This window comes from Gastrolobium bilobum, unplaced genomic scaffold (assembly GCF_033153095.1).
Source record: "Gastrolobium bilobum isolate Gb01-03AN ecotype WA unplaced genomic scaffold, APGP_CSIRO_Gbil_v1 utg3209, whole genome shotgun sequence".
Classification (NCBI taxonomy): domain Eukaryota; kingdom Viridiplantae; phylum Streptophyta; class Magnoliopsida; order Fabales; family Fabaceae; genus Gastrolobium; species Gastrolobium bilobum.
The window spans coordinates 120,883-143,470 of NW_026899772.1; the positions used below are offsets into that span (position 1 = coordinate 120,883).

General features: G+C 31.1%; 1 protein-coding gene across 4 annotated transcripts; it reads left to right on the plus strand.

Annotated features, from left to right (window-relative positions):
- The first annotated feature begins 11,233 nt into the window (after positions 1–11,233).
- Positions 11,234–20,100, plus strand: LOC133293376 (uncharacterized). 4 transcript variants are annotated; one of them, XM_061491949.1, is made up of 14 exons: positions 11,234–11,429; positions 12,165–12,251; positions 13,129–13,232; positions 13,934–14,060; positions 15,014–15,108; positions 15,347–15,470; positions 16,151–16,231; positions 16,580–16,678; positions 17,006–17,164; positions 17,260–17,320; positions 17,438–17,508; positions 18,725–18,769; positions 19,069–19,245; positions 19,354–20,100. In XM_061491949.1, the coding sequence occupies exons 2-14, from the start codon at positions 12,222–12,224 to the stop codon at positions 19,885–19,887; spliced, it is 1,707 nt and encodes a 568-aa protein (XP_061347933.1). In that variant the 5' UTR covers positions 11,234–11,429; positions 12,165–12,221; the 3' UTR covers positions 19,888–20,100. The 4 variants fall into 4 exon arrangements, with proteins under 4 accessions (XP_061347933.1, XP_061347929.1, XP_061347930.1 ...); XM_061491945.1 differs by having other exon boundaries at positions 12,165–12,246; XM_061491946.1 differs by having other exon boundaries at positions 12,165–12,246; positions 19,072–19,245.
- Positions 20,101–22,588: the final 2,488 nt, after the last annotated feature.

A 22,588-nucleotide genomic window follows, 5' to 3' on the forward strand; every position in this document is an offset into this window, starting at 1 on the left:
AAATTGTTTTTGGTCCCTTAAAGAGCACCAAAGGAAAAAGCCTCCCTTTACTAATATTTTAGATAAGGTTCCTAAGGTTGTTCTTATTTTTTTCCTATCAAGTACCTTTTTCTTTTTTTTTGTTATATATATATATATCATAACATGTTGCCAAGGGCTATGAATTATTAGCTTAATTTATAATAACCATGCTGTTTAAGAACATATTTTTGTCGACAATCATTGTATTTGATAGCTTGTTTAGATCTTAGGTCTACTTTATGGTATGCCAATTTGAGTGTTGAAACTTGAAACAAGCATTTCAAGCATATTTCCTTGGACTTTCGAATTTTTATTATTAAGTATACTCTGAATTGTCCCATTACCGGCTATTATACTAATCAAAGTCAATTGTCATAATAAAGGAACATTTTTAGAGATTAGAACTAAAATAAAATAAAAGGAGCTTTTTTTTTTAATATGGGAGATAATTCTATTTGAAGCAGAAACATAACATCCACATCATAGCAAAGCTAACTCTTCGAAAAAGAATTTTTTATATTCACAAATAGTTGAACGCAAAAATTTACTTAAACGAAATCAAGTATGTATCACTTAAGTCAACTTTCTTTGGTATAAAAAAAATAAAATAATAGGAGCTTTTGTTTGGTAAGAGTTGTCTTGCTCTTGCAAACGCATGGCAGAGATCGACACATCTTCTTGAAACTTATATTAAGCTGTTAGCCTGTTACTTTCCTCTGTCTTGAGTGGAATAAAAGTTTTTATAAGATGGCGCAGCGTTTACTTATTCAAATTTGAGTTTAAAATTTAACTTAGTAGACTTTGTAATCAAATTTTGAAAGTTGAATTGAATCGCGAAAGCTCATTGAACCAGTCCATTGTCGTTCCTAAATACATGATATCGGTCTTACCATTACATGTGTACGTAATAATTTCAGAAGAAAAAAAAAATAACGGCACTCATATTTTATTTTTAAGTCTTTTTTTTTTCGTGTTGCTATAAAAACAAAAATTCTTATGATACCCATTATAACTATGTATTTTTGAAAGTATATATCTATAATAAAAAAAAATTCTTTCTCTCCACATGAACACATAACTCCTGAAGAGAAAGAATGTTAGTTGTGGTAATGTAAAAACCTGTGTTGTTAGTTATAGTGATATCAATAAAACACAAAATTACATGCAATCAAATAAAATCAAGCTGCAATATGCAAGGCATGAAAATCATATCCGAGCTCAGTATTAAATACTGTGTGTTTAAAGCAATTTTGTTCTCTCAATGGTGCCTAAGGTTCATGGACAAATGTCTCTCAAAATAAAACAGGTTACCTTTGTTTTGACGGTGGCACAACCAAAAAAAACAATACCGACGGACACAACAAACACAGATCAATCGCATATAAAGGCTATATGTGGGGATTGAAAGGATTCACGAAATTAATATTTGAATTCATTGAACACAGGTATTTATAGGAAATGAACGGTCACGAGCCGAAGAAATACGACTATTCGAAAACGAAAAGACATGATTGTTTGATCACGAAAAAGCATGACTGTTCGTTTTCGAAGAGGCGCCACTGTTCATTTTCGAATAGGCGCGACTGTTCACAAATGAAAAGATACCACTCGAAGAGACATGACTCTTCCAACTTCTTATTCATAACTTATTTATACAATAAAGAAAAAAAATTTAATATTATAACTATACATTCTTTAAAATACATAATTATAACGTCTGTTAAAAAGAAAAAAAAATTTGCAGCAACATGAATAATAAATTTCCCTTTATTTTTATACCTATCTTTATTTTATTACAGTAAGACAAGAGAATAGGAATCTATCGTTAAAAAAGAAAAGGAAAAAGTCACGTATACCTACTTTTATTTTATTGGTTTTTTCTACAATGATTCCTTGTGGAACTTTTACCGAGCACTTATTACATTTTTTATTAAAAGAAAAAATAATAATATAATTATATTACTCTTGTCTTTATATTTATTTTCTCTCGTACTTTAATAAGGGAATAGATACTCCTGTAGCATTGAGAAAGTGCTCCATAAAAGGAACCGTGTTATAAAACTTTTCTCTTATTAATTGGCTGCAGCATTGAAAGCAATTTCATCATTACAATTCATTAGTTTGACATTTAGAAAAATTTTGTACTACAAAATATGATGTTACAAAGAATAAATCATTTTGTTTCAAAAAATTAACAGATAATGAATTTCATGGCTTATTGAGCATAACATATTCAAAATAACAACTACATGAAAAAAAAGGCAATATATTGATCAAGATTATTAACAAAAATTCTTTAGAATAACTCTATGATGAATGCAAATAAAATTCTGCAAACATTAATTTACCATAAAAAAAATTCATACAAATATATATTATAATCTCCTGTGTCTATAACTACAATTTTGATACAAATGACAATTTTTGTGTACATGGGCAAGCTGTGAAAGTGGCAACTACCAATAGCACTTGTAGTCATAATTCATGTGCAAAATTTGAATGCATATAATTTCTTTGTAAATATGTACGTTGCATATAACAAATAAATACTTGTTTTTGCAAGGGTGCAGGACCAGTTTAATTTTACATGTTGGTAAAACTTCTAATTTCGTGTTATAACGTGGATATGCTCCGTTAGCATTATCTAATTTCGTCTTGTAGTGTGGATGTGCTCAGATATACCATTATGAACCAAATGTCATGAACGATCACAATAACCATATCGCATACGCTTAACCTGAAGTGAATCTCAGCACATGATGAAGAGCAAATTAATTGCGTTTATTCATATATTTGGTGCATGAGCCATGATGCATGACAGTTGTTGAGAAATGGTTGCTTGTGGTGATAAAGACTCTTTTGTCTATGGGGACCAGCATTGGATAAGGAGCTCTCTAGAGACGCTTACGTGCCTGAAATACCCTTTTCAAGCATGCATCCTTAACCTTGTGGTTCAGAATTCATCTCACCTATTCCACACTTCCACTTTGTCCTGCCATTATGGTTTCAGAGGGGTGTGTACCAGTCAAATTGAATTGTATTTTTTTAAAAACTAAATCGAATTAATTTAAACGATTCGGTTCGAAAATAATTCAGTTTAATTTAAAAATAATTCAATTCGAAAATAATTCAATTTTGTTAGAAACAGTTTGGAATTGGTTCAAGTTGATCTTATTCTAAAAAGAAAAAAAAATTAAAGAAATAAAGAAATAAAATAATAAAAATGATTCGGTTCGGTTCGAAAATGATTCGGTTCTTGAACTAGTTTTAAAAATCAATTTGATTCATGAACTGATTCTTTAAAAACTAGTTCGGTTCATAAATTGATTTTTAAAAGCTGATTATTTTAAGGGGAAAAAGTTTCTGATGTTACTTTAGACAGCTTTGTCTGTTGTTCATCAAAACGACGTCGTTTTGGGTTGAAAAATTAAAAAATTAGAATGATAAAGACTATTATAACCCTGAAATAAATTAAAATTACAAAAACACCATGATTTGCGTCCCAAAACGACGTCGTTTCGATGAACATTAGATAAAGTTATCTAAAGTAACTTTAGAAAAAACAAACCCTTATTTTGAATGCAGTTCGGTTTGATTTATGATTCAGTTTAATTTTTTGGTTATTTTGTACATTCTAATGATTTGTTTGATTTTGATACCTAAACCCAACAATAGTTTTTTTTTTCATCTTTCTTTTTTAAGGTGAAGCCAAGTTTGTAATGGAAGAATTCCCTTTTTTTTATGGCTTGAAAGTTAAAACATTTGTAGCAATAAAATATATAAGAACAACCAATGAGGTGAGCTCATTTTCATATGTGCTAAATAAGTAGTTCTGATAAAGATTGGATTGCCTCTTGATAATTTACTGTTGAGACTTATCAATATTCTGTTTTGTCTTGTGCTTTCAGTAATCACTCCTTCTAAAGATTCTTCTTGATTGTCTGTTGGAATTTGACCAAGTATAGAGTTTAACTGTTCATTAGGGATCGAGAAGTTACAAAAAGAAAAATCCACATAAGCTTTCTAACTCAATCTTTCATTTTAAGGTAGAAATCTAGCTAGGAATAGCAAAAGCAAATAAAGTTGCATAGGTTTAGTTCCATTTAAAAGTAAGAAATCTTAACATGTTTTGGTGAGTATATACAAACTTAATTTCAAATGATTTTGATTTTATGTAAAGTGAGTTTAAAGTTGAGCAGCTTATAATTACGAATTTTTATGGAAAAAATAAATTTATAACCATACTTAATCAGAAATTTCCAACCCAACGCAAAAATTATATTTTTCACTTTTTATCTAACGTGCTTTTACGATAAAACAGTTCTATCTAAATAACAATAGATGTTATTTGGGCATTGGCCCAATACTCAATAATGAGGCCGTAGGCCACTTTTTGTTGCGGCGGGCTCTTTTACTAATTCCAAGTTCTGTGTGTGCCTCTTTTTATTTTATTAGTGTAGTTTTTTTTTTTGGTGGAATTTAGTGTAGTGTTTTTTATATGAGTTTGATATTTGATAAGAGATAAAATTATTTCCTACATACATGTAAAAATGACATGGGATCAAGTGTAGAGAAAAGAGATAAAAAGAAAATATGAGCACTACATATTTTTATGTGTACAGAAAATAAAATATCTCCTATAAAAATATTATTTTATGATTTGTTAAAACAATATGCAATACCTTCACCGCTATATTTAATGATTTTTAGTTAATATTTAGTTATTTTCTAATTTAATTAAAACTTAAACATAATAAGTTATTTTACTAAAATATGTATATTTTATAATATTTCATTCTCTTCAATATTTTCAAATAGAAATTTTAAAATTAATTATCATGAAGTTTTTAGTGAAAAAATTAATACATAAACGTGTGTGTGTGTGTATACTAAGAGATATATATGAGATTTATCTTTTGATTATTTTTTACTGATATATAATTTTTGTAAAATAGTGAACGATATTTTTTAAGTTACAGTTAAAGATTAAGTAATCATATAAAACATGAAAATTCAAGAGCATACTAACTTGTTATAATTATATTTCAACTCAGAAATGTCACATAGCCACCTATTGATCACCAAGTGTTAAAGGATACAAGTATTTTCGCAAAAGATAGGTTTTTTTTTTTTTTTTTGAGATATTTCAATCGGTCTATCACTTTGCGACTAGTCCAATTTGGAGTAGGTCCTGGAATTAAGGTTTTAAACCCCTCTCAACGACAGTAATAGGAAAGATCGAACACATGCCCTCACACTCATCTGCTCAGTTTCCTGACACCAACTGAGCTACCATCTTAGTAAAAAAAAAAAGATATTAACCTCCTATAATATAACAATTTTGAAATTATATAATATATCAATTTGTTTTATATTGATATTTTTCTTCAAAAATGATATCTTTTACTACTTTTTTGAAGAATAAATCATGCATGATGAATGTTTTGCATGGTTGGTTACATAACTTACTAATCTACCAAACTGCTTTTATATATTAATTTAAGTACACTTCTTGATTATAAGTTAATCTCTTAATCTAACTTTTCTAATACATATCAATATAAATTTAAAAAAATAATTTTTAAAATTAATTATACGTTAGATATTAGATTTGGGTCATCTATTTAAAATTCAAAGTAAATCTTATTATTTAAAAATTTTAAGCATGAATATAAAATTTAAAAATTTTATATCTTATGTTTATATGTATTTTAGAGAATTTCGTAATATTTAGGTCTATAAAACATTATTTTTTTTTCCTTAATCAACTTCAATGTTTTTACTATAAATAATTTTAATAAGAATGTCCATGAACCCAAAGCAATAATACCAAAACATTTAACTTTTAAGGATTTATGAAAATAAATCGTGTAATCTCTAGGGGTTAATTTTGTGTAATTAAGAATATTAAATTTTATCATTTATTTTAGAGGAACGTTATTCTTACAACCTAAAAGTTTTACAATTTGTTACAACTTATTTTTTGACTGTTGATTTTCGTCGATCCAACGGTTATAATTTCTTAAAAATTAATAATTAATAATAAATGTGACCCGAAAAAATTATAACCGTTGAATTGACAGAAGTCAACAGTAAAAAAAATAGGTTGCAAAAGGTTGTAAAACTTTTATGTGATAAGTATAACGCTCCTCTTTATTTTATTTTTATTTTTTTGGTGTGGAACGCTCCTCTTTATTTTATTGTAACTTTTCATGATTGAAAATCTATAAATAAAGTTAATATACAAAACTGGTAAGATACAACACAATACAATCCCTTTTTAACGATATTATCCCATTATTTATACGCTTATAGATCAATAAAATTATCTTCTTGGAAACATTGCTATTCTCTTCACTCTTCCCTCTCTCTTTAATTTTTGGTTATAATTATGATATCATACAAATTAACCACTCATCAAGTGATTCACCCAATCACCACTAACACGTCTCTAATGACGTGTACATGTTCATATTACCTATTCTAAATCGTTTGATGTTAATGAATGTCAAGTTAATTTGTATTGCTAAATTAGGTATGCGCAACATTCATTTCATTATGTAATGTATAAGCCCACAGGCCCTTATGAATTAACACAGACCATACGTTTGCCATGCTCTCGCAATATCTAAGGCTGATAAAGGTCGAATTCTAATAATACGTTAGTTCCAAACTGTACATAGCTCATTTCTTCTTTCTATCGTATTGAATAGTGGCCGTAGAGTCTTTGGCCTGGTTCGAAGCTCCATATAAAAAACTAGATGAGTATTGAAATTTTGGATCATTTTAAAGTGTAACTACTACTAATAATTTTCTGATATGTCGAGAAAATTATTTGTAGGTGACAATAACTAGCATGTTAGGTCACTTTTAATCTTAATTCATATAGTCTTCGATTGCATTCGAGTCTCTTAAGTCTCAAGTCTTATAGAATATGGTAGCATTGGTAGGTGATGTTGCCATGAAGTAATATACAATCCTAACATGAAGTTTGCAGTAATAATCTTTTAAAAAAATTTAGAATAATAAATAGTTTAAAATAAGGGTTTTATATTTGTTATGTTACATAACATAACTCTATTTTTCTACACACACATCAAAGAGGTGGGATCCACATATTTCTCTCTCTTTTATCATTCTATTTTCTCTCTCCTCCTTTGTTGTGTGTGTAGGAAAGTAAAATTATGATATGTAATATAACAAACATAAAACCTTGAAATAAACGACAACTTCTAAAATGATAATTATTTTAAAACAGACAAAATACTATTATTATTTGGGAAATTATACTCTATGTATAAGATTCATTTCTTATGTTACACTCACATAAAAAGAGGTGTATCTCTTTTTAAAAAATAAATAAATTGATGAATCTCATTTTATTTATCTCACAATATAAAAAAAAAAAACCTTATTATTTTTAGATTCCCTTACACCAATTCCATGTACTTTCCCTTTTTCCTCAAGTTACATAATGTCTCGTAGCACACAGAAAGCATATTATTTTCCATATTTAAGAGGGAAATACTAAAATAAAAAGATAATGATTGTTGATTGAAACCAAACCTTAATCATGGTGAGCAGAGCTCTTTTATGATTGTTCCCAGAACATGTTTGTTATACTTCTATCGTGTTAAAGAATATTTGGACATCAATAATTAATTTCCATGATTTGACAAGTGGCAATATTCTGAAATCAGTGGAAGATAGTTAACCTTTGATCCACATCAATTATATGTTTAGGTGACACATCACTCAAGTGGTGGAACCACACGTTGTTTATTAGGTAAAAACCATACCTATAGATTTCGAGTTTACCAACAAATATCCGTGGATTTGGCTCCTCCTGGTACCCAAAGAATTGTGACATCATGGCCAAACACTTGTGCATATCATTAAGCGATGAGAAGGAATCCAATCACCATCAATTATATATATATATATATATATATATATATATATATATATATATATATATATATATATATATATATATATATATATATGAGAAAAATATTTCTCAAGCAGCTTGAGATAAGTTTATCTCCGGCTACCCCAAAACTACGTCGTTTTATTATTTTATTTTCTTATATTAATCCAATCACCTTTGAATGGTTATGATTTCATTTTTCTCTCTCTTTCTTTATCACTATTGATCCATCTTTGTATGGTTATGATTTAGTAGCCGGAGATAAGATTATCTCAAGCAGCTTGAGAAACGATAAGCCCTATATATATATATATATATATATATATATATATATATATATATATATATATATGGCTTTACATTTCTACGGTTGTTGTACGTGTAGCAATCAAATACTTACCATATATATATGTGAAAGTATTAAATGCGGGAAATTATAACTAGGGGTGAAAGTGGGCTAGGTTGGGCGTTTGCCCTGAAAAGCCCAAGCCTATGCGAAAAAATTTTAATTTGGTCTGGCCCAAGCCTAGTACGAGTCTAACTGTTAGCTTGGTTTGACCCCTTTATAAAAAAACAAATGGTCTGGCCTAGCTCGTTAGCCTGTTAATTTTTAACTTCCAAGCATAATCATGAATCAACTTTACAAAATAATCAAATTCTGTTGCTAAACCAAAAATCATAATTTCAACGTCCAAACAGAATCATGAATCACAACAAAACTCATACAATCTGCATTCAAGTCACTTTCAAAAGCAAAATGCTTAAACTAAATAACATATATTTTATCAGATCCAACAAACAAATTCATATTATGTAAATTAAAATAACTACATGAATCCAACAAACAGATCATGATGCTTGTAGTAAGTATAACCTCTCCCAAAAACTTTTTAATATATTCATATACACAATCTAACATGCTGAGATGTTGGTTCCTCCTACATAAGAAATAAAGATAGATTTCTATTAAAATATAATCAAATATAATTAAGTTATAAATAATTGCAATTGATTAAATTTATATCTTTTGTTTTTTCTTCAAGGCATACTTATTCTATTTTATTTTATTTAAAATAAATAGTACAATATACGCCGGCCTGTAGGCTTAGAGGCCAGACCTTGTGAAAGTGGACCTACGACCTTTTTATTAAACAAGTTTTTTCAAGGCTCAAGCCCGACCTATTTTACAAAATTTACAAGAATAGGTCTCGCCTGACGTAGGCCGAGCCGTAGGCCCCTGTAAGCCAGCCCGGCCCAATTTCACCCCTAATCATAACTATACAAAAGATTAAAGCATTAAATGTGTGAAATCATAACCATACATCTGTCATTGCTATACGTAAAGCGTGGTAGAAATGATTTAACCATATATAGAGAGAGAGAAATAAGTATCATTTTTTATAGCCAAAATAAGTATCATTTTAAACTATACAAGTTATGTCATTTCATAAATACAAAGAGATAAAATTCGTAACTTTATTTATTTTTTATTTTTACTTTTTGTTTTAGTGGAACTTATACTGTCACACATCTTTGTGTCTATGAACTGATACAACTTATGCCATTTAAAATGACATATTATATATATATATATATATAGAGAGAGAGAGAGAGAGAGAGAGAGATTTAAGATCATTTTATATCAATTAGTTTAAGTTATACTTTTAATTTTGATTATTATGTATATAAAAATAAGAAAAAATGTGTGTCATTTTAAAGGATGTAAAATTGTGTCATTTTAAAGGATGTAAAATTGTGTCATTTTAAATGAGAGAAAGAGATTTATCAAAAAAAAAAATGAGAGAAAGAGATAAATCATGGAAAGAGTGGATAAAAATAAAATAAAAGTATAAGTCCTATATCTTTATGAAAATAAAATGACACAAATTATACAATTTAAAAGAATAAATGTTTTTCTCATAAAAATAACTGGCATGTATATATATTCTCAATGTTATAAAAATCGGACCGACCCGGAGGGGTCGACCCGAAAACCGGTGAACCGGTCATGTAACCAGTCCGGTTTTCATATTGGACCGGCCATGTTACAGAACCGGTGTGACCCGGCGCGACCCGGTCGGTTCAACCAGTGACCCGGCCCGGTTTGCAAAAAAAAAAAAAAAAACTAATTTATTCCCATCAATTGATTTCTTCTTTCTTTTAACTCTCAAACACAAATGATTTGTTTTCTTTTGAAATATTTGAGCGATTTGTAGCTTATTAATTTACATAGATTATGTACTTAAAACACTAATATTATCTTGGTTATGCAATATGTAGAGAATTTTGATTTGATTTATAATTAAAAATGTCGTTACTGAACCTGAAACATTAGTATAACAAATATTATATGTTTGATTACTTTTTTGTTGGACAATGATATGTAATTTATTATTTTTCGGGAGATGTTATAGTTACTACCTCTTTTTCTTACTACCTCTTACTATCAAATCTTAACTATTGATTTCCGTTAATCGACCGGTTATAATTTATTAAGTCATACTTGTTAATTAATTATTAATTTTTAATAAATTATAACCGTTGGATTGGCAGAAATCAACGGTTAAGATTTGGTAGTAAGAGGTAGTAAGAAAAAGAGGTAGTAAGTATAACATTTCCCTTATTTTTCATATTAAAATATTTAAAATTGGTGTATTTTTTTACAGGTATTTAAGTATATTTATAATTTTTTTAATATAAATTATAAATTTATATATATTTATCGGGTCATATGATTAAACTAGTGACCAAGTACCTCGACCGATTCAATAACCGGACCGAGTTTAATAAGATTGTATTCTACACTCCACCTCTATGTATTTTGCTATTTGCCCATTTGATAGCCCATTGGGTTTGAAATTATGAGGCTTCGATTGGGGCAGCAGCACCTGATCCCCAACCAACTGTATCCACTTGGAAGTTTGGCAGCCATCGATGCAGCCGAAACTTGGACTTGGTTGACAACGACAACAATTCCATTATATATTTTTATGGTTATTTTATTTGGAGAATATTTATTTCTTTTTACATAAGAGAAGAATTCATTCGTGTAGAGACAATAAGATGGGGTCAGCAATTTAAAAGAATGGCACGAAAATGATCTATATGCAAGAATGAATTCAATTTAAAATGTAAAAGGAGAAAAATATTTTCTTATGTTATTTTATTTTATTTGTTTTTCCCAACAAAAGAAGCACAGTTGGAAGCAAACAAAAGACCAACAATAACAAAAGCATGGTCTGGTCCTTTTCTTTCTGTTTCATCTTCTTTGTCTCACAATTGTCACCCCATCAAGGACTTTCTCTCTCTCTTCCCTTGCCTACTTTTTTCTTCTTTCCTCTTCTTCTTCTCTTTCCCTTGCAACTACAAATATTTATGATAAAACATTGATACATTTTGTTTGAGGAGCTGACATATATCATCTCTGATCGTTTAAAAATATGGAGCAGCTTGTCAACTTCATCATTCGACCACCAAGGTATCAACTTTTCTCCTTCTTGCTCTCTCTTGGGATAACTTTTTCTATCAAAGTATTATCCTTTTTTTTTCCCCTCTTCATATTCCCAGATGGGTATCTGCTTATGCTTCTTGTTGTTAAGTTGGAATGAGAAGGAATACGAATTTTTTATTTTTATTCTTTGCAAGCCTCAACTCAACTTGGCTAATTTGAATTTTAGTATAAATGTGGATCACTGTAGTTCTCTTTCCTAAAGAGAAGGGCTAGAGCAAGATATAAGTATATTCAATGTTTTCATTTTATTTTATTTTTTTGCTTCTCCATGAGAGTCATTGATGGGGTGTGCTATTACATCATGTTATCTTGGTTTGTTGTTTGTTTGGTTGGAAACTTGAGATCTATTTTTAAGCTACCGTAAAAGTCTTACTTTCTGTAATGTAACTTGCTTTACATGGTACCAAGACTATAAACACTGATAGGTACAACAAGCTTGCACTGCAAAGTTCTTCCTCTTCTACACAAGCATGTGAAAATAGTATTCTGAAAATGAGGCATGGTTATGCAAATTATGTAGTTCTATACCGTGAGCCCATCACAGAATAGCTACATACTTCATGTCATCTTTCTGCAATTAAGGCCTAAGATGAACTGACATCGACTTCTGTTATCTACATGCCTCACTGATTTCGTTACACTATTTTCATTTCAAATTTTAAAATTAGTGATATTATGATTGTATCTGTTACTGGCATGCAGAGCTGAATATGATCCAAAACGTGATTTATTGGACCATGAGTTCGTGCTAAAAGGGAAATGGTTTCAAAGGAAGGACGTGGAGGTAAGGTTAACAAGTAAATTCAGCATGTTATTAAAAGCATTGGATCTGTGGAAATGCATTAAAAGATTGATTTTATCTTATTTCATAGTTCATAATTGAGGGCAAGTCTTGAAGTAATGGCAAGGTTTTATTTTGTGACCGAAAGGTTTGTCTGTGTAGCAGTATTTGCCCTTTTCAATAGTTCATAACTTACAGGTTTAGGAATCTAAACCTTTTTTTTTTTTTAATAATTTTTTTCTTAAATTCCTCTGACAGATGACTATCAAATGTCAATAGACAAAATTAGTGGCAAAAGGGAGATCTTTTTTTGACAGAACATTGTTGACATCAACGAGGATTTGGGCATGTAATTTGGTGTAGAATTAAATTTGAGAGTGGAGTTGATATTAACACATACCTAGAAGGACAAATCAATTATCAACAATATACTTGAAAAAGATTCTATTTATGAGGCCATAACTTTTACCCTGAAAGAAATTCTGTTTCATAATCTGTTCGAACCCACAATTATCTGATTGCTCTTTTGGAGAACTTTCACAAGAAGTACTTCTTTTCTAGAATGTCAGCATGGAAGGATGGGTTGGTCACATTTAAAAAGAGTTAAACTATGGTTGGACGAGAAAAATATCAGAACTAGTATTTTACTCAACTTGCATCTTTGTGGTGATTCCTTTTGTGCACAATACATCTATTTAATTTTTCACATAAAAAGTTCATGCATGCAATGATCTAATTTTATGTACCAATTCAATTGGGAAGTTCTTGTTAATGTCATAGTTTGTTTCCAACATGAGCAATCTTTTATTATTTAAGTCATGTTCTATGTAGTTGAGTTGATGGCCTGAATTATAAGCCTGTCATGTAAAATATGATATTCTGCAGATAAAGAACAGCCGTGGTGATGTTCTTCAATGCAGTCATTACTTGCCTATTGTCAGTCCTGATGGAAAGCCTCTGCCCTGCGTAATATATTGCCATGGAAACAGGTGACTCTGGGACAATATTCATTTCTTTGTTTGTTAACATGCAGGTTGATGCTTCAAAGAGTTCTATTCAAACTGTAAAGTTTTATTCTGGACACTTCAGACTTTGCTTTGGAGATTTGTGTGTTTTCTTTTTCTTTTCTTTTTGCAAGTTGGGGAGCCTTATGTATCGGGGTTTGTCTTTTTTTATTCTTTTTAATTTAGAGAAGAACAATATGAAATCACTGTGCATATTAATAGTTTAACGCAGATAATATATGTGTGTTTTGTTTGATACATGATTAGAAAATGTGTTGGTTGATTGTTACTTGCTCTTTGATCAATTTCAGAAGATAATATTTTTGCACCTTTTCCTACGAGGGTACTTCAATCAAACATATAACTAGAAGTTAACTCACGGTCACAATTTTTTAAATTGTTTCTTATCCAGTTTTTTATGTAGCTGTATAAATGTATATACATGCGATTGGTTTGATGTGGCGACCATGTGGGAATTGCTGCATTTTCAACATAACAATGCTAGTTTGAAATTTTTTCTTTTTTAAATATTTGTTATTGACTAAAAGTATATCCTCTCTCATTGTTTGTGCTTAAAAACAGATATAATGGATAATTCAGCATAAAAAGAGAACTGGAGAAGTGATAAACATGACATTTAAGTGTACTTATCTAGGGTTGCTTACTCTCTGAAATGTTTATGGCAGTGGATGCAGGGCTGATGCCAGTGAAGCTGCTATAATTTTACTTCCTTCAAATATTACAGTTTTTACCCTGGATTTCTCGGGATCTGGAATTTCTGGAGGGGAGCATGTCACATTAGGATGGAATGAAGTAAGTGCTTGCTCAATAACTGTTTGAAAGATATCATGTCTAGTTTTATCATTATCATTCATATAATGTGATCTTATTGCTCTCTCTGATCCGTTCTTTGTGCGGGAGTTAATTTTTTTCATCTCTATCTTGTCATAAATAACATCCTAACTGGGCACATCCAAGAGCTAGTGCCTCAATGTTTTGGAGGTGAAAATTGGGGATTATGTCATGCCACCATTTGCATGATTTAGGTATCTCAAATCCATCTTCCAAAGTAATAGTGGGGATGTAACACATGGGATTTAAGATAGGTGGATAAAATGGAGAGGCACTTAGGTGTAATTTGTGGTTGTAAAGTGCCATCAAACTCAAAGGAAATTTTTACCGGATAGCTATAAGACCACCAGTGCTTTATGGTAGTGAATATTCTCTATTGGGCATTGAAGTGCCAAGAAGAGCAAAAAATAAATGTAGTATAGATGAGAAATTGAGAATGCTGAAGTGGATGAGTGGACATACAAGAAAAGATAATATTAGGAACCAATGTTTTCCAAATTCTGAGGAGCAACTGTTGAGAAGACGCTGACAGATACTCAACTAAGGTGTTTGATCATTTAAGGAGAAGACCATTTAGAGGCTCTAGTTAAAAAAAAGTGGATAAAATGGAAGGTAATTCAATTAAAAAGGGTAGAGGAAGACCAAATGAACTTGCATATTCACAAATTCAATCTAAAAGTATTATCAACTGGTCCAAATTAATTTTGGTAACATGAATATATTGGCAGAAAATATGAAACTTGTCATCTGCCTGAGGCAGGATACTTATCCTCATTTTTTTAATAAATTGCTTCACAGTAGAAAAGAAATGCTTGAGTTTCATTTCCACTTGAAGTTTGCATATGCTTTACTTGCATTTGCTTTGTTTCCATTTTTTATTATGAAGATTATTTAATACTCTTGGCTGTTTTCAGAAGGATGATCTGAGAGCTGTGGTCAACTATCTGCGGACAGATGGAAATGTCTCTCTGATTGGCTTATGGGGACGCTCAATGGGTGCTGTGACTAGGTGGGATTTCATCATTCACTTCTTCATTTGACCTTATATTTTGAGTAAGGTTAAAGAAAGGTTTTCTAGTTATCGTCATGCATAGCGTTGTAGCAAGAACATGTAATGTGTTCCATTATTACTCAAATCTTGTAGTTAATTGCTGCTAAGAAGTTGGTTAGTTTGTTAAAGAATAGAAACCACATAGTTTAGTGTATATGTCTTTTCTTCTTGCCATTAATGATGTCATTCCTTGCAGCCTTATGTATGGAGCCGAGGATCCTTCAATTGCAGGGATGGTTTTAGACAGTCCCTTCTCTGATTTGGTTGATTTGATGATGGAACTTGTAGATACATACAGAATCCGTCTGCCAAAATTCACAGTGAGTATACTCTATTTTTGGATGAAAATGAGAATACCTTTTATAGAAGTCATCTATCTATAATATCATTTCATTTTTTAATGCTCCTTTATATTGAGGTTATTAAAACTACCTTCAGGCTTAGTCTATGGTATGTGACCACATATTATGACCAGAAGTTTGATTGGAGGAGGTTTCATTTCAATACCAATGAACATCCCTATCCATCCAGGCTGGAATTTAATAGCTTGTTCTTCATGTCTGTCCTAGACATTTGCTTTTTCTTTGAATTTTTTTTTTTGAAAATGTAGTCTTTGGTGCCCGTATGCATGTTTTGTGATGAGTGACATGGCAGTTGTAGAGATGCTTTTTTAGAGGCTATTTCTTGAAAAGGAGTTGACCGGGACTACAATTTACTATGGAGCTATGTTGCAGCTGCGACAAAACTATTACTATTTTTGCTAGGGGCTTGAGAATATCTGTAGTGTGCAACATATGATTATGTTTAGACCTTACAATGAACATTTGAAATACGTTATACTCATGGCCCTTGTTTCTCTCTTATTAGAATAGATTGTCATTGCCCTATGACCTCCCCATATATTAATAAATCATTTATGTGCAGAAATAATGAAGAACAATTGGAGACCATGGATTCATGGCATTACTGTTATGCTCATTTTTTTTTTTTCTTGTAACAGGTGAAGTTTGCAATTCAATACATGCGAAGAACAATCCAGAAGAAGGCAAAATTCGACATCGTGGACTTGAACACCATTAAGGTTATTTTTCCTTTTGATTTTTTCCCCTATAGAAGTTTGTTTGATGAAAGAATTTACTTTTATTTGCCTGGTTGTGTGTAATGATTGATTAGTATTACAGAAAAATAATTTGTGAGCTTTTCTTTCAAAAGCGTAGAAATCTTCTCTCTTTTATTTTCCCCTTCTTATTTATTAATATTTCTTTTTCTGTCTAAAGTAAGAGAGATCTTCAGGTAAAAAATCTGAACTAAATGCAAAACTTTATTGGAAATATTTCTTTGGGGAAAATTTTATAAAATTGAATTTCTTTTGTTTTTTCACAGTTTTATATTCTGCATTGTATTCATTTATTATTTGTTTGCATTGCAGGTAGCAAAATCTTGTTTTGTTCCTGCATTACTAGGGCATGCCATTGATGATGATTTTATACATCCTCATCACTCGGATCGTATACTCGAGGCTTACATGGTAAGTATGTCCGTAAGATCCTTTTTATTTTTAAAAAATTAAACTGATTTACAAAACTAAACTTCTTCCAGTTCTGGGTTAGACTAAATCTTCATGTCATTTTGTAAACGTGAGTTACTTTAGAGCATGCTTGCTGCTTTCAAAATTATTAAATATGTTTTCTAGATAGATAGTTTCTCAGATAGGATATGTTTTGGGTCTTCTATCTTCTAATTATCATTTTTATATACCACTTCATATGCTCTTTGTTTTATCTTCTCAGTTCTCACTGATTCTCTTATGCCTGGCCTTTGGGATCTTTAATATGGCTCTGCCTATGGTTTGTAGGGAGACAAAAACATAATTAAATTTGAGGGAGATCACAACTCTCCACGCCCTCAGTTTTATTTTGATTCCATAAACATCTTTTTCCACAATGTTTTGCAACCTCCAGAGGATGAGCTTGGGGAATCATTTTTTGACATTACGAATGATTGCTTTGGTAAGGTAAATTCACCATGCATCTCTTTTGTTCCATTTTGGTCAAAATGCAAAGTTCCATTCTTGAACATTTTTCTTAAAGTTAAAATGCTTTTACTCAGGGTGTTTGGAGATCTGTGCATGAATTAGGCTGTGGCAATAAACCATCATCTGAAAACAAAGGCATGACTCAAGTACCTAGTGTCTTTTAACTATTCCTTCTGCATTGGTATCTATGAGGATCTGCATTTGGTAACATAGATTATGCAAATATCTTAGTTGTTTCTTTTTTAGTTGCAGAACCATCAACAAGCAGTACTGTGGATGCCATTAAGCAAGTTCGTTCAAAAAGACCAATGAGTCGGATGGAGGTTTGTATTTACTTGCTCTTAGTTTACTGTCAGAATAGCATGCAAACAGGTTGCCAGGAAAATATTCACGCGATGAATATTACTCCATCTGCATCAGAATAATTGTCACGTCATGCTCAAGGATGAAAAAACTCCTTGAATAATCTCAATTTTAGGGAAAAGAACAAGTTCATTTGAATGTATTACCCTCTCATTTCATTAATATTCTCTTATTCCACTTAGTAGAGATACCAAAAGACAAGGATAAAGTTGGAAAAAAGTAATTAATGCCTTCTTGGTTTTCTAAAGTGACAAATAATTTGAAACCAACTAAAACTTTGATATGGTGCTTTGTGCAATACCAGTTTGTCTGGAAATAGGGCAAAATTAATATCCCTAAAGATCTTCTTTCCTTCCTTTAATTTCCATTTCTTTTTTGTCGGTTTGGGTTTCCTTTGGTTCACTTGCCATCTCACTTGATATCTGAAAGATACACCTCTGTAAAATCCATTCGGATTAAGAAGACAATTTTATCCCATTAAAGTGGCTGCAGCAGAATGTTTTCCTTGAAAATGCTGGCATTTATCTCCAATCATTATCACCACCAAATAACTGCAAAATCCTCACATTGCCATAGAACATCGCCTTCCTTACATCTGAAAAACCTTGAATTTACCTAGAAGAAAATGCTCCAAGCTCGCAGAACAGACCCATGATTCACCTAACTTTCCATAATCTCTACAGCAAAGATATCTAGCAGCTCAACATTTTTAGAACTTTGATGCTTAAGTTGAACCCATGACCAGCTCTTCTGAAAGCTTAAGTTGCTAGGTAAAGCTCATGAATGATTTTTATATCTAACACGTTCTCTAATGCAAGAGTTATTTGTTTTGAAATGTGGACAATGTAATAAGCCTACCATGAACTGAAATTTAAGTTGTATTTAGAAGAATGAAGGTGGCAAGAATCAAACTACTTATCAACTCTCCCAAAAGCTTAAGTTGTTAGGTGAAACACATAAATGATTTTTATATCTAACACAATCATTCGGAGAGAGTTCTTTGTATCGTTTGCTAGTATCCTTTCTATTAATACTGTAAAAATCTTATCACATGGCCATGGAAGATGTGGCCATTTTATCTGTCATGACTTGAATTTTGTTTAAATTCTTTCAATGGCATAGTTTTTGTTTTTCTAAGTTTTTGATTTCTTAATATATGTTGTTTGACTTTGTCAGGTTCCATCAGATATTTCTTCAAAAGATGAACATCGTGACCATGAGGTAATTTGCTTTTTCTTTTTCTTTTCTTTGTACTGAATTATATTTTTTTTTCTTTTTTCATACGAATAGTAAATTTATGCTGTACATTTGCCTGGTGGTTAACTATTACGGGTGCTCCTAGAAGGCTCGAATGTAATTTATTCAAATGTATAGCTTCAGATAAAGACGGGAAAAAATAATTATTAATGAATAATAAATAAACAAGAAGTTTAATCAGAGGCATGAGTTGAAGGGAGTAGGTTAGGTGATCAAACTTAAAGCAACTAGATTCACTAATTTTGCATTATATTCTTGCACAGCAGGAAGAGAAATGTGATGATCTTTCCTCCTCATCATCAACAATGATTAGCTTTGAACTATCAAATAATGATCTCCATGGTCCCCATGTTCCAACCACATCGGATGATGATCAGTATGTAGAATATCAACTTGATGACCTTGAAGGCTTTCCATCTAGTGCTGAGGAAGAAGAAAGAGTGAGTCAACTTATTGGCAATCACATAATTTGAAATCTTGAATGCATGATGGTATACACAACGAAAGATGAATCATTGGTTTTCTATGTATTTGTCCATATTATTCAGATGTTCATGGAAGCAGTGATCAAGTCACTGAAAGAACTGGAAACAAGAAATCCAGAGGTTGAGCAACCACCCGTCAGCAGTTTTAGTACTACCATGTGTGTAGAGCCATCAGATCAAGATGGTTCAGATGCTTCTTCACATGAAATTTCCAAACCTATGGAGACAGAATCATCTTTTGTCAAGCACAGCATGCATTCAACAGAAGAAACAACTTCCACTGCATCTGATGTATGTGGGCCCTTGAAAGCTGAGTCAAATTCTATTTTAGTGATTCATTCCCATAATTTGGCATCTGAACCAAGTTCAGTACCATGTCTTTCATCAAGTGCAGCATCACCAACACCACCATTAGACACTTCATCAGTCACTGAGTCTGGTGATAATTCTGCTAGCGTACAAAGTTCATTAGACACTGACATATCACATAATACAAAAGCAACCTTAACTGTTGTTAGGAATCCACCAGGCCATGTCATGAACGGCTTAATGCGTCGTTGGGATTTCAAATTTTTCAGAAACAGCCGTAACCGATAAGATGAGAGTGTCTCATTTATCTAGAGTTGATTATAGTTATACATTTTTTTTTAAACTAAAAAAATTTACAGTTTGTAAAATGCTTGACAAAAAAAAAAGTTGTTAGTATGTAAACTTAGTATGTTTAGATTATCATCTAACGAATCTTCTAATATTCTTCGAGTGTAAGAGAGAATTGTTGTGTTTTTACCCGCTCAAACAAAGATTTGTGGATGTCACCATTATTGGCTCATGGTTATGCATGATGTTCTTAACCTTCCTTGGATGCATTTTCTTAACGAAGAATGGTGTTGCATGTTCTTTTTGTTAGGCCTTGAATTTGTAGATTTCTTGGAGTCGAATAAATCTTCCTGGAGATGGTTATTTATTAATTCTAATTCTAAAAGACTCACCGTACATTGTTTGAATAAATGTCTTTGTTTGAATAAATGTTTTTCATATCACTTCTATTTACCTTGTATCATGCTACAAATTGATACGTTCCTCTACATATTAAAATGTTTAATCACACTAGCCAATTCAAGTACTCGGATGAATCCACTACTTCTAAGGTTGTAAATATTATTTTCACCTAATAACGTGTTGGCAAAGAAATTTGGCATTTGTCTTCCCTTTTTTATTTTTGGAAATATTAGTGGAGTTTAACAACATCTTATAAACACTTTATTTCTAATATTTTTTTAGTTTTCTTAAATAATAATTAGAGTAAACACCCTTTTTAGTCCCTGTCAATATCTACGAAGTCCTTTTTAGTCTCTGACAATAAAAAAGGATCAAATTGGTCCCTGAAATTACAAAAAAAGGATCATGTTAGTCCTTATGTCAACTCCCAAATATGTAGAGTGACCCTTTTCTTGTACTTTCAGGGATCAATTTAGTCCTTTTTTATTGCCAGGGACTGAAAATGACTTCGTAGATATTGCCAGGACTAAAAATGATGTTTACTCTGATAATTACATTAAAGTTGAAGTTACTGATACAAAATTACAAATGATGTTAGCATTATTAGTGCATTTGTTTTTGGTACAGAGGGCCCAAGCCCAAAATCAAAAACTAACTAGCTAAAGCTAGATGGGGTAAGGTGACTCCATCAGTAATTAACTCATAAATCTTATGAGGGGAGGATCATATCCTTTCGCTCCCAACACGATGATGAAAGTAAGAACTCTAAATGGAGCTGTGTTCACCCATGATATAAATATGTGACTATCTTTTTAAAAAATAAAAAATAAAAAATAAAAAAATTTATCAATTGGTTAGTGTGACAATTTCCTTCCATGTTAATATGCATAATTTTGCCAAACACTCTCGTTATCTAATTTCATTTAAGTAGTCAAAATACAAAAACATCAATAAACAATAATAAAGTATTTTTTTTTTTAGCAATGAGATATGAAGTTCTACATAGATAAAATTTTGTTGATGAAATGTGACTAGATTTTTTTTTGAATTTTGTTGAAGAGTTAATGGTCTTGAGTTTAGAAATTTTTAGGCTATGAATGAGGAAAGACCTTAGTAGGTAGAGGCGAATCAATATATTAGATCGGTTTGGATTAGATCGGTTTTCATCAACCAATCCGAAAATCGATCCAATCCAATTAAAATTTACAGATTTTTGTTTTTGGTTTTCGATTTTTCGATTTTTGATTTATTCAGTTTTTCGGTTCGATCACCGCGATTTGAATCGATTGTTGAATACCCTATCTTCAACTGTTGAATCATAAGTATCTCTCAATTGATATTTCTGAAGTTGTAGGTGATAAAATTATATTTTATTTCTTATATATACATTGGGCTAATGATTTTTGCATCTAATGCAGGAAAAAAAAAATTTGTATCCGACACAAAATTCTCTTTCTCTCTCTCATTTTTCTCTCTTTCAATTTTGTGTCTGACGTAGAAATTTTATTTCTGCATCCGATATAAAAATCATTAACTCATATACATAAAAATATATGTGGCCTCACATAGGTTATATAAAGAAAAGAAAAAAAAACATAAATCTCGTATACTTTTATATATATAAGAAATGAGGTAGGATATTTTGACATCGGTGTCAAAATTTTGACACCTCATCTCAGAACCGTTAGATCAAAAAAAATCAATGGTGTCACATGTTTACAAATCAGAGTCATTGATTTTTTTTTATCTAACGGTTCTGAGATGAGATGTCAAAATTAAAATTTGACACGATATCAAAATTAAAATTTGACACCGATTTCAAAGCATCCTACCTCCTAACAAATAAGATTATATCGTATAACGTGAAATTAAACCCTTTATATTAAGGGATGGATTTTATTATCTTAAGTGAAATTATTCAAGGCATATATAAGGATAGTGTGAGCGTGTAGACTTATTATCAATCAGGTAATGGGTGAAACTTCTTCTGCAAAAAGTTTCAACTGCATTCTCTTAACTTAAAAATTTTATTGTAGATTTTTTTGGCGGCGCCAGAAATCAAAATGAACCAATAGGCATGAATGCTGCAAGTGTGAGCGAATTTCGATTTATCGGGCTTTATTAGCGTATGTTTTTGCGGATTCTGTTGATGACGTGTCAGCTAAACACAGCGCCAAGTAGGTCATGAACCAACAACCTGCGACTGTTCACACTGAACACTCTCAGTTCAGTTCTACAGTGATCATTCTCTCTCTCTCTCTCTCCTTTGTTCTCTGTGGATTGTGTGTGATCCAATCTC

Bases quoted from the DNA above. Each gene is read 5' to 3' on its own strand.
- LOC133293376 (XM_061491945.1), top strand. From the start codon at position 11,392: ATGGAGCAGCTTGTCAACTTCATCATTCGACCACCAAG. The intron at 13,233-13,933 runs GTGACTCTGGGA...TGTTTATGGCAG, and splicing joins ATATATTGCCATGGAAACAG to TGGATGCAGGGCTGATGCCA. The intron at 15,471-16,150 runs GTGAGTATACTC...TTCTTGTAACAG, and splicing joins TCCGTCTGCCAAAATTCACA to GTGAAGTTTGCAATTCAATA.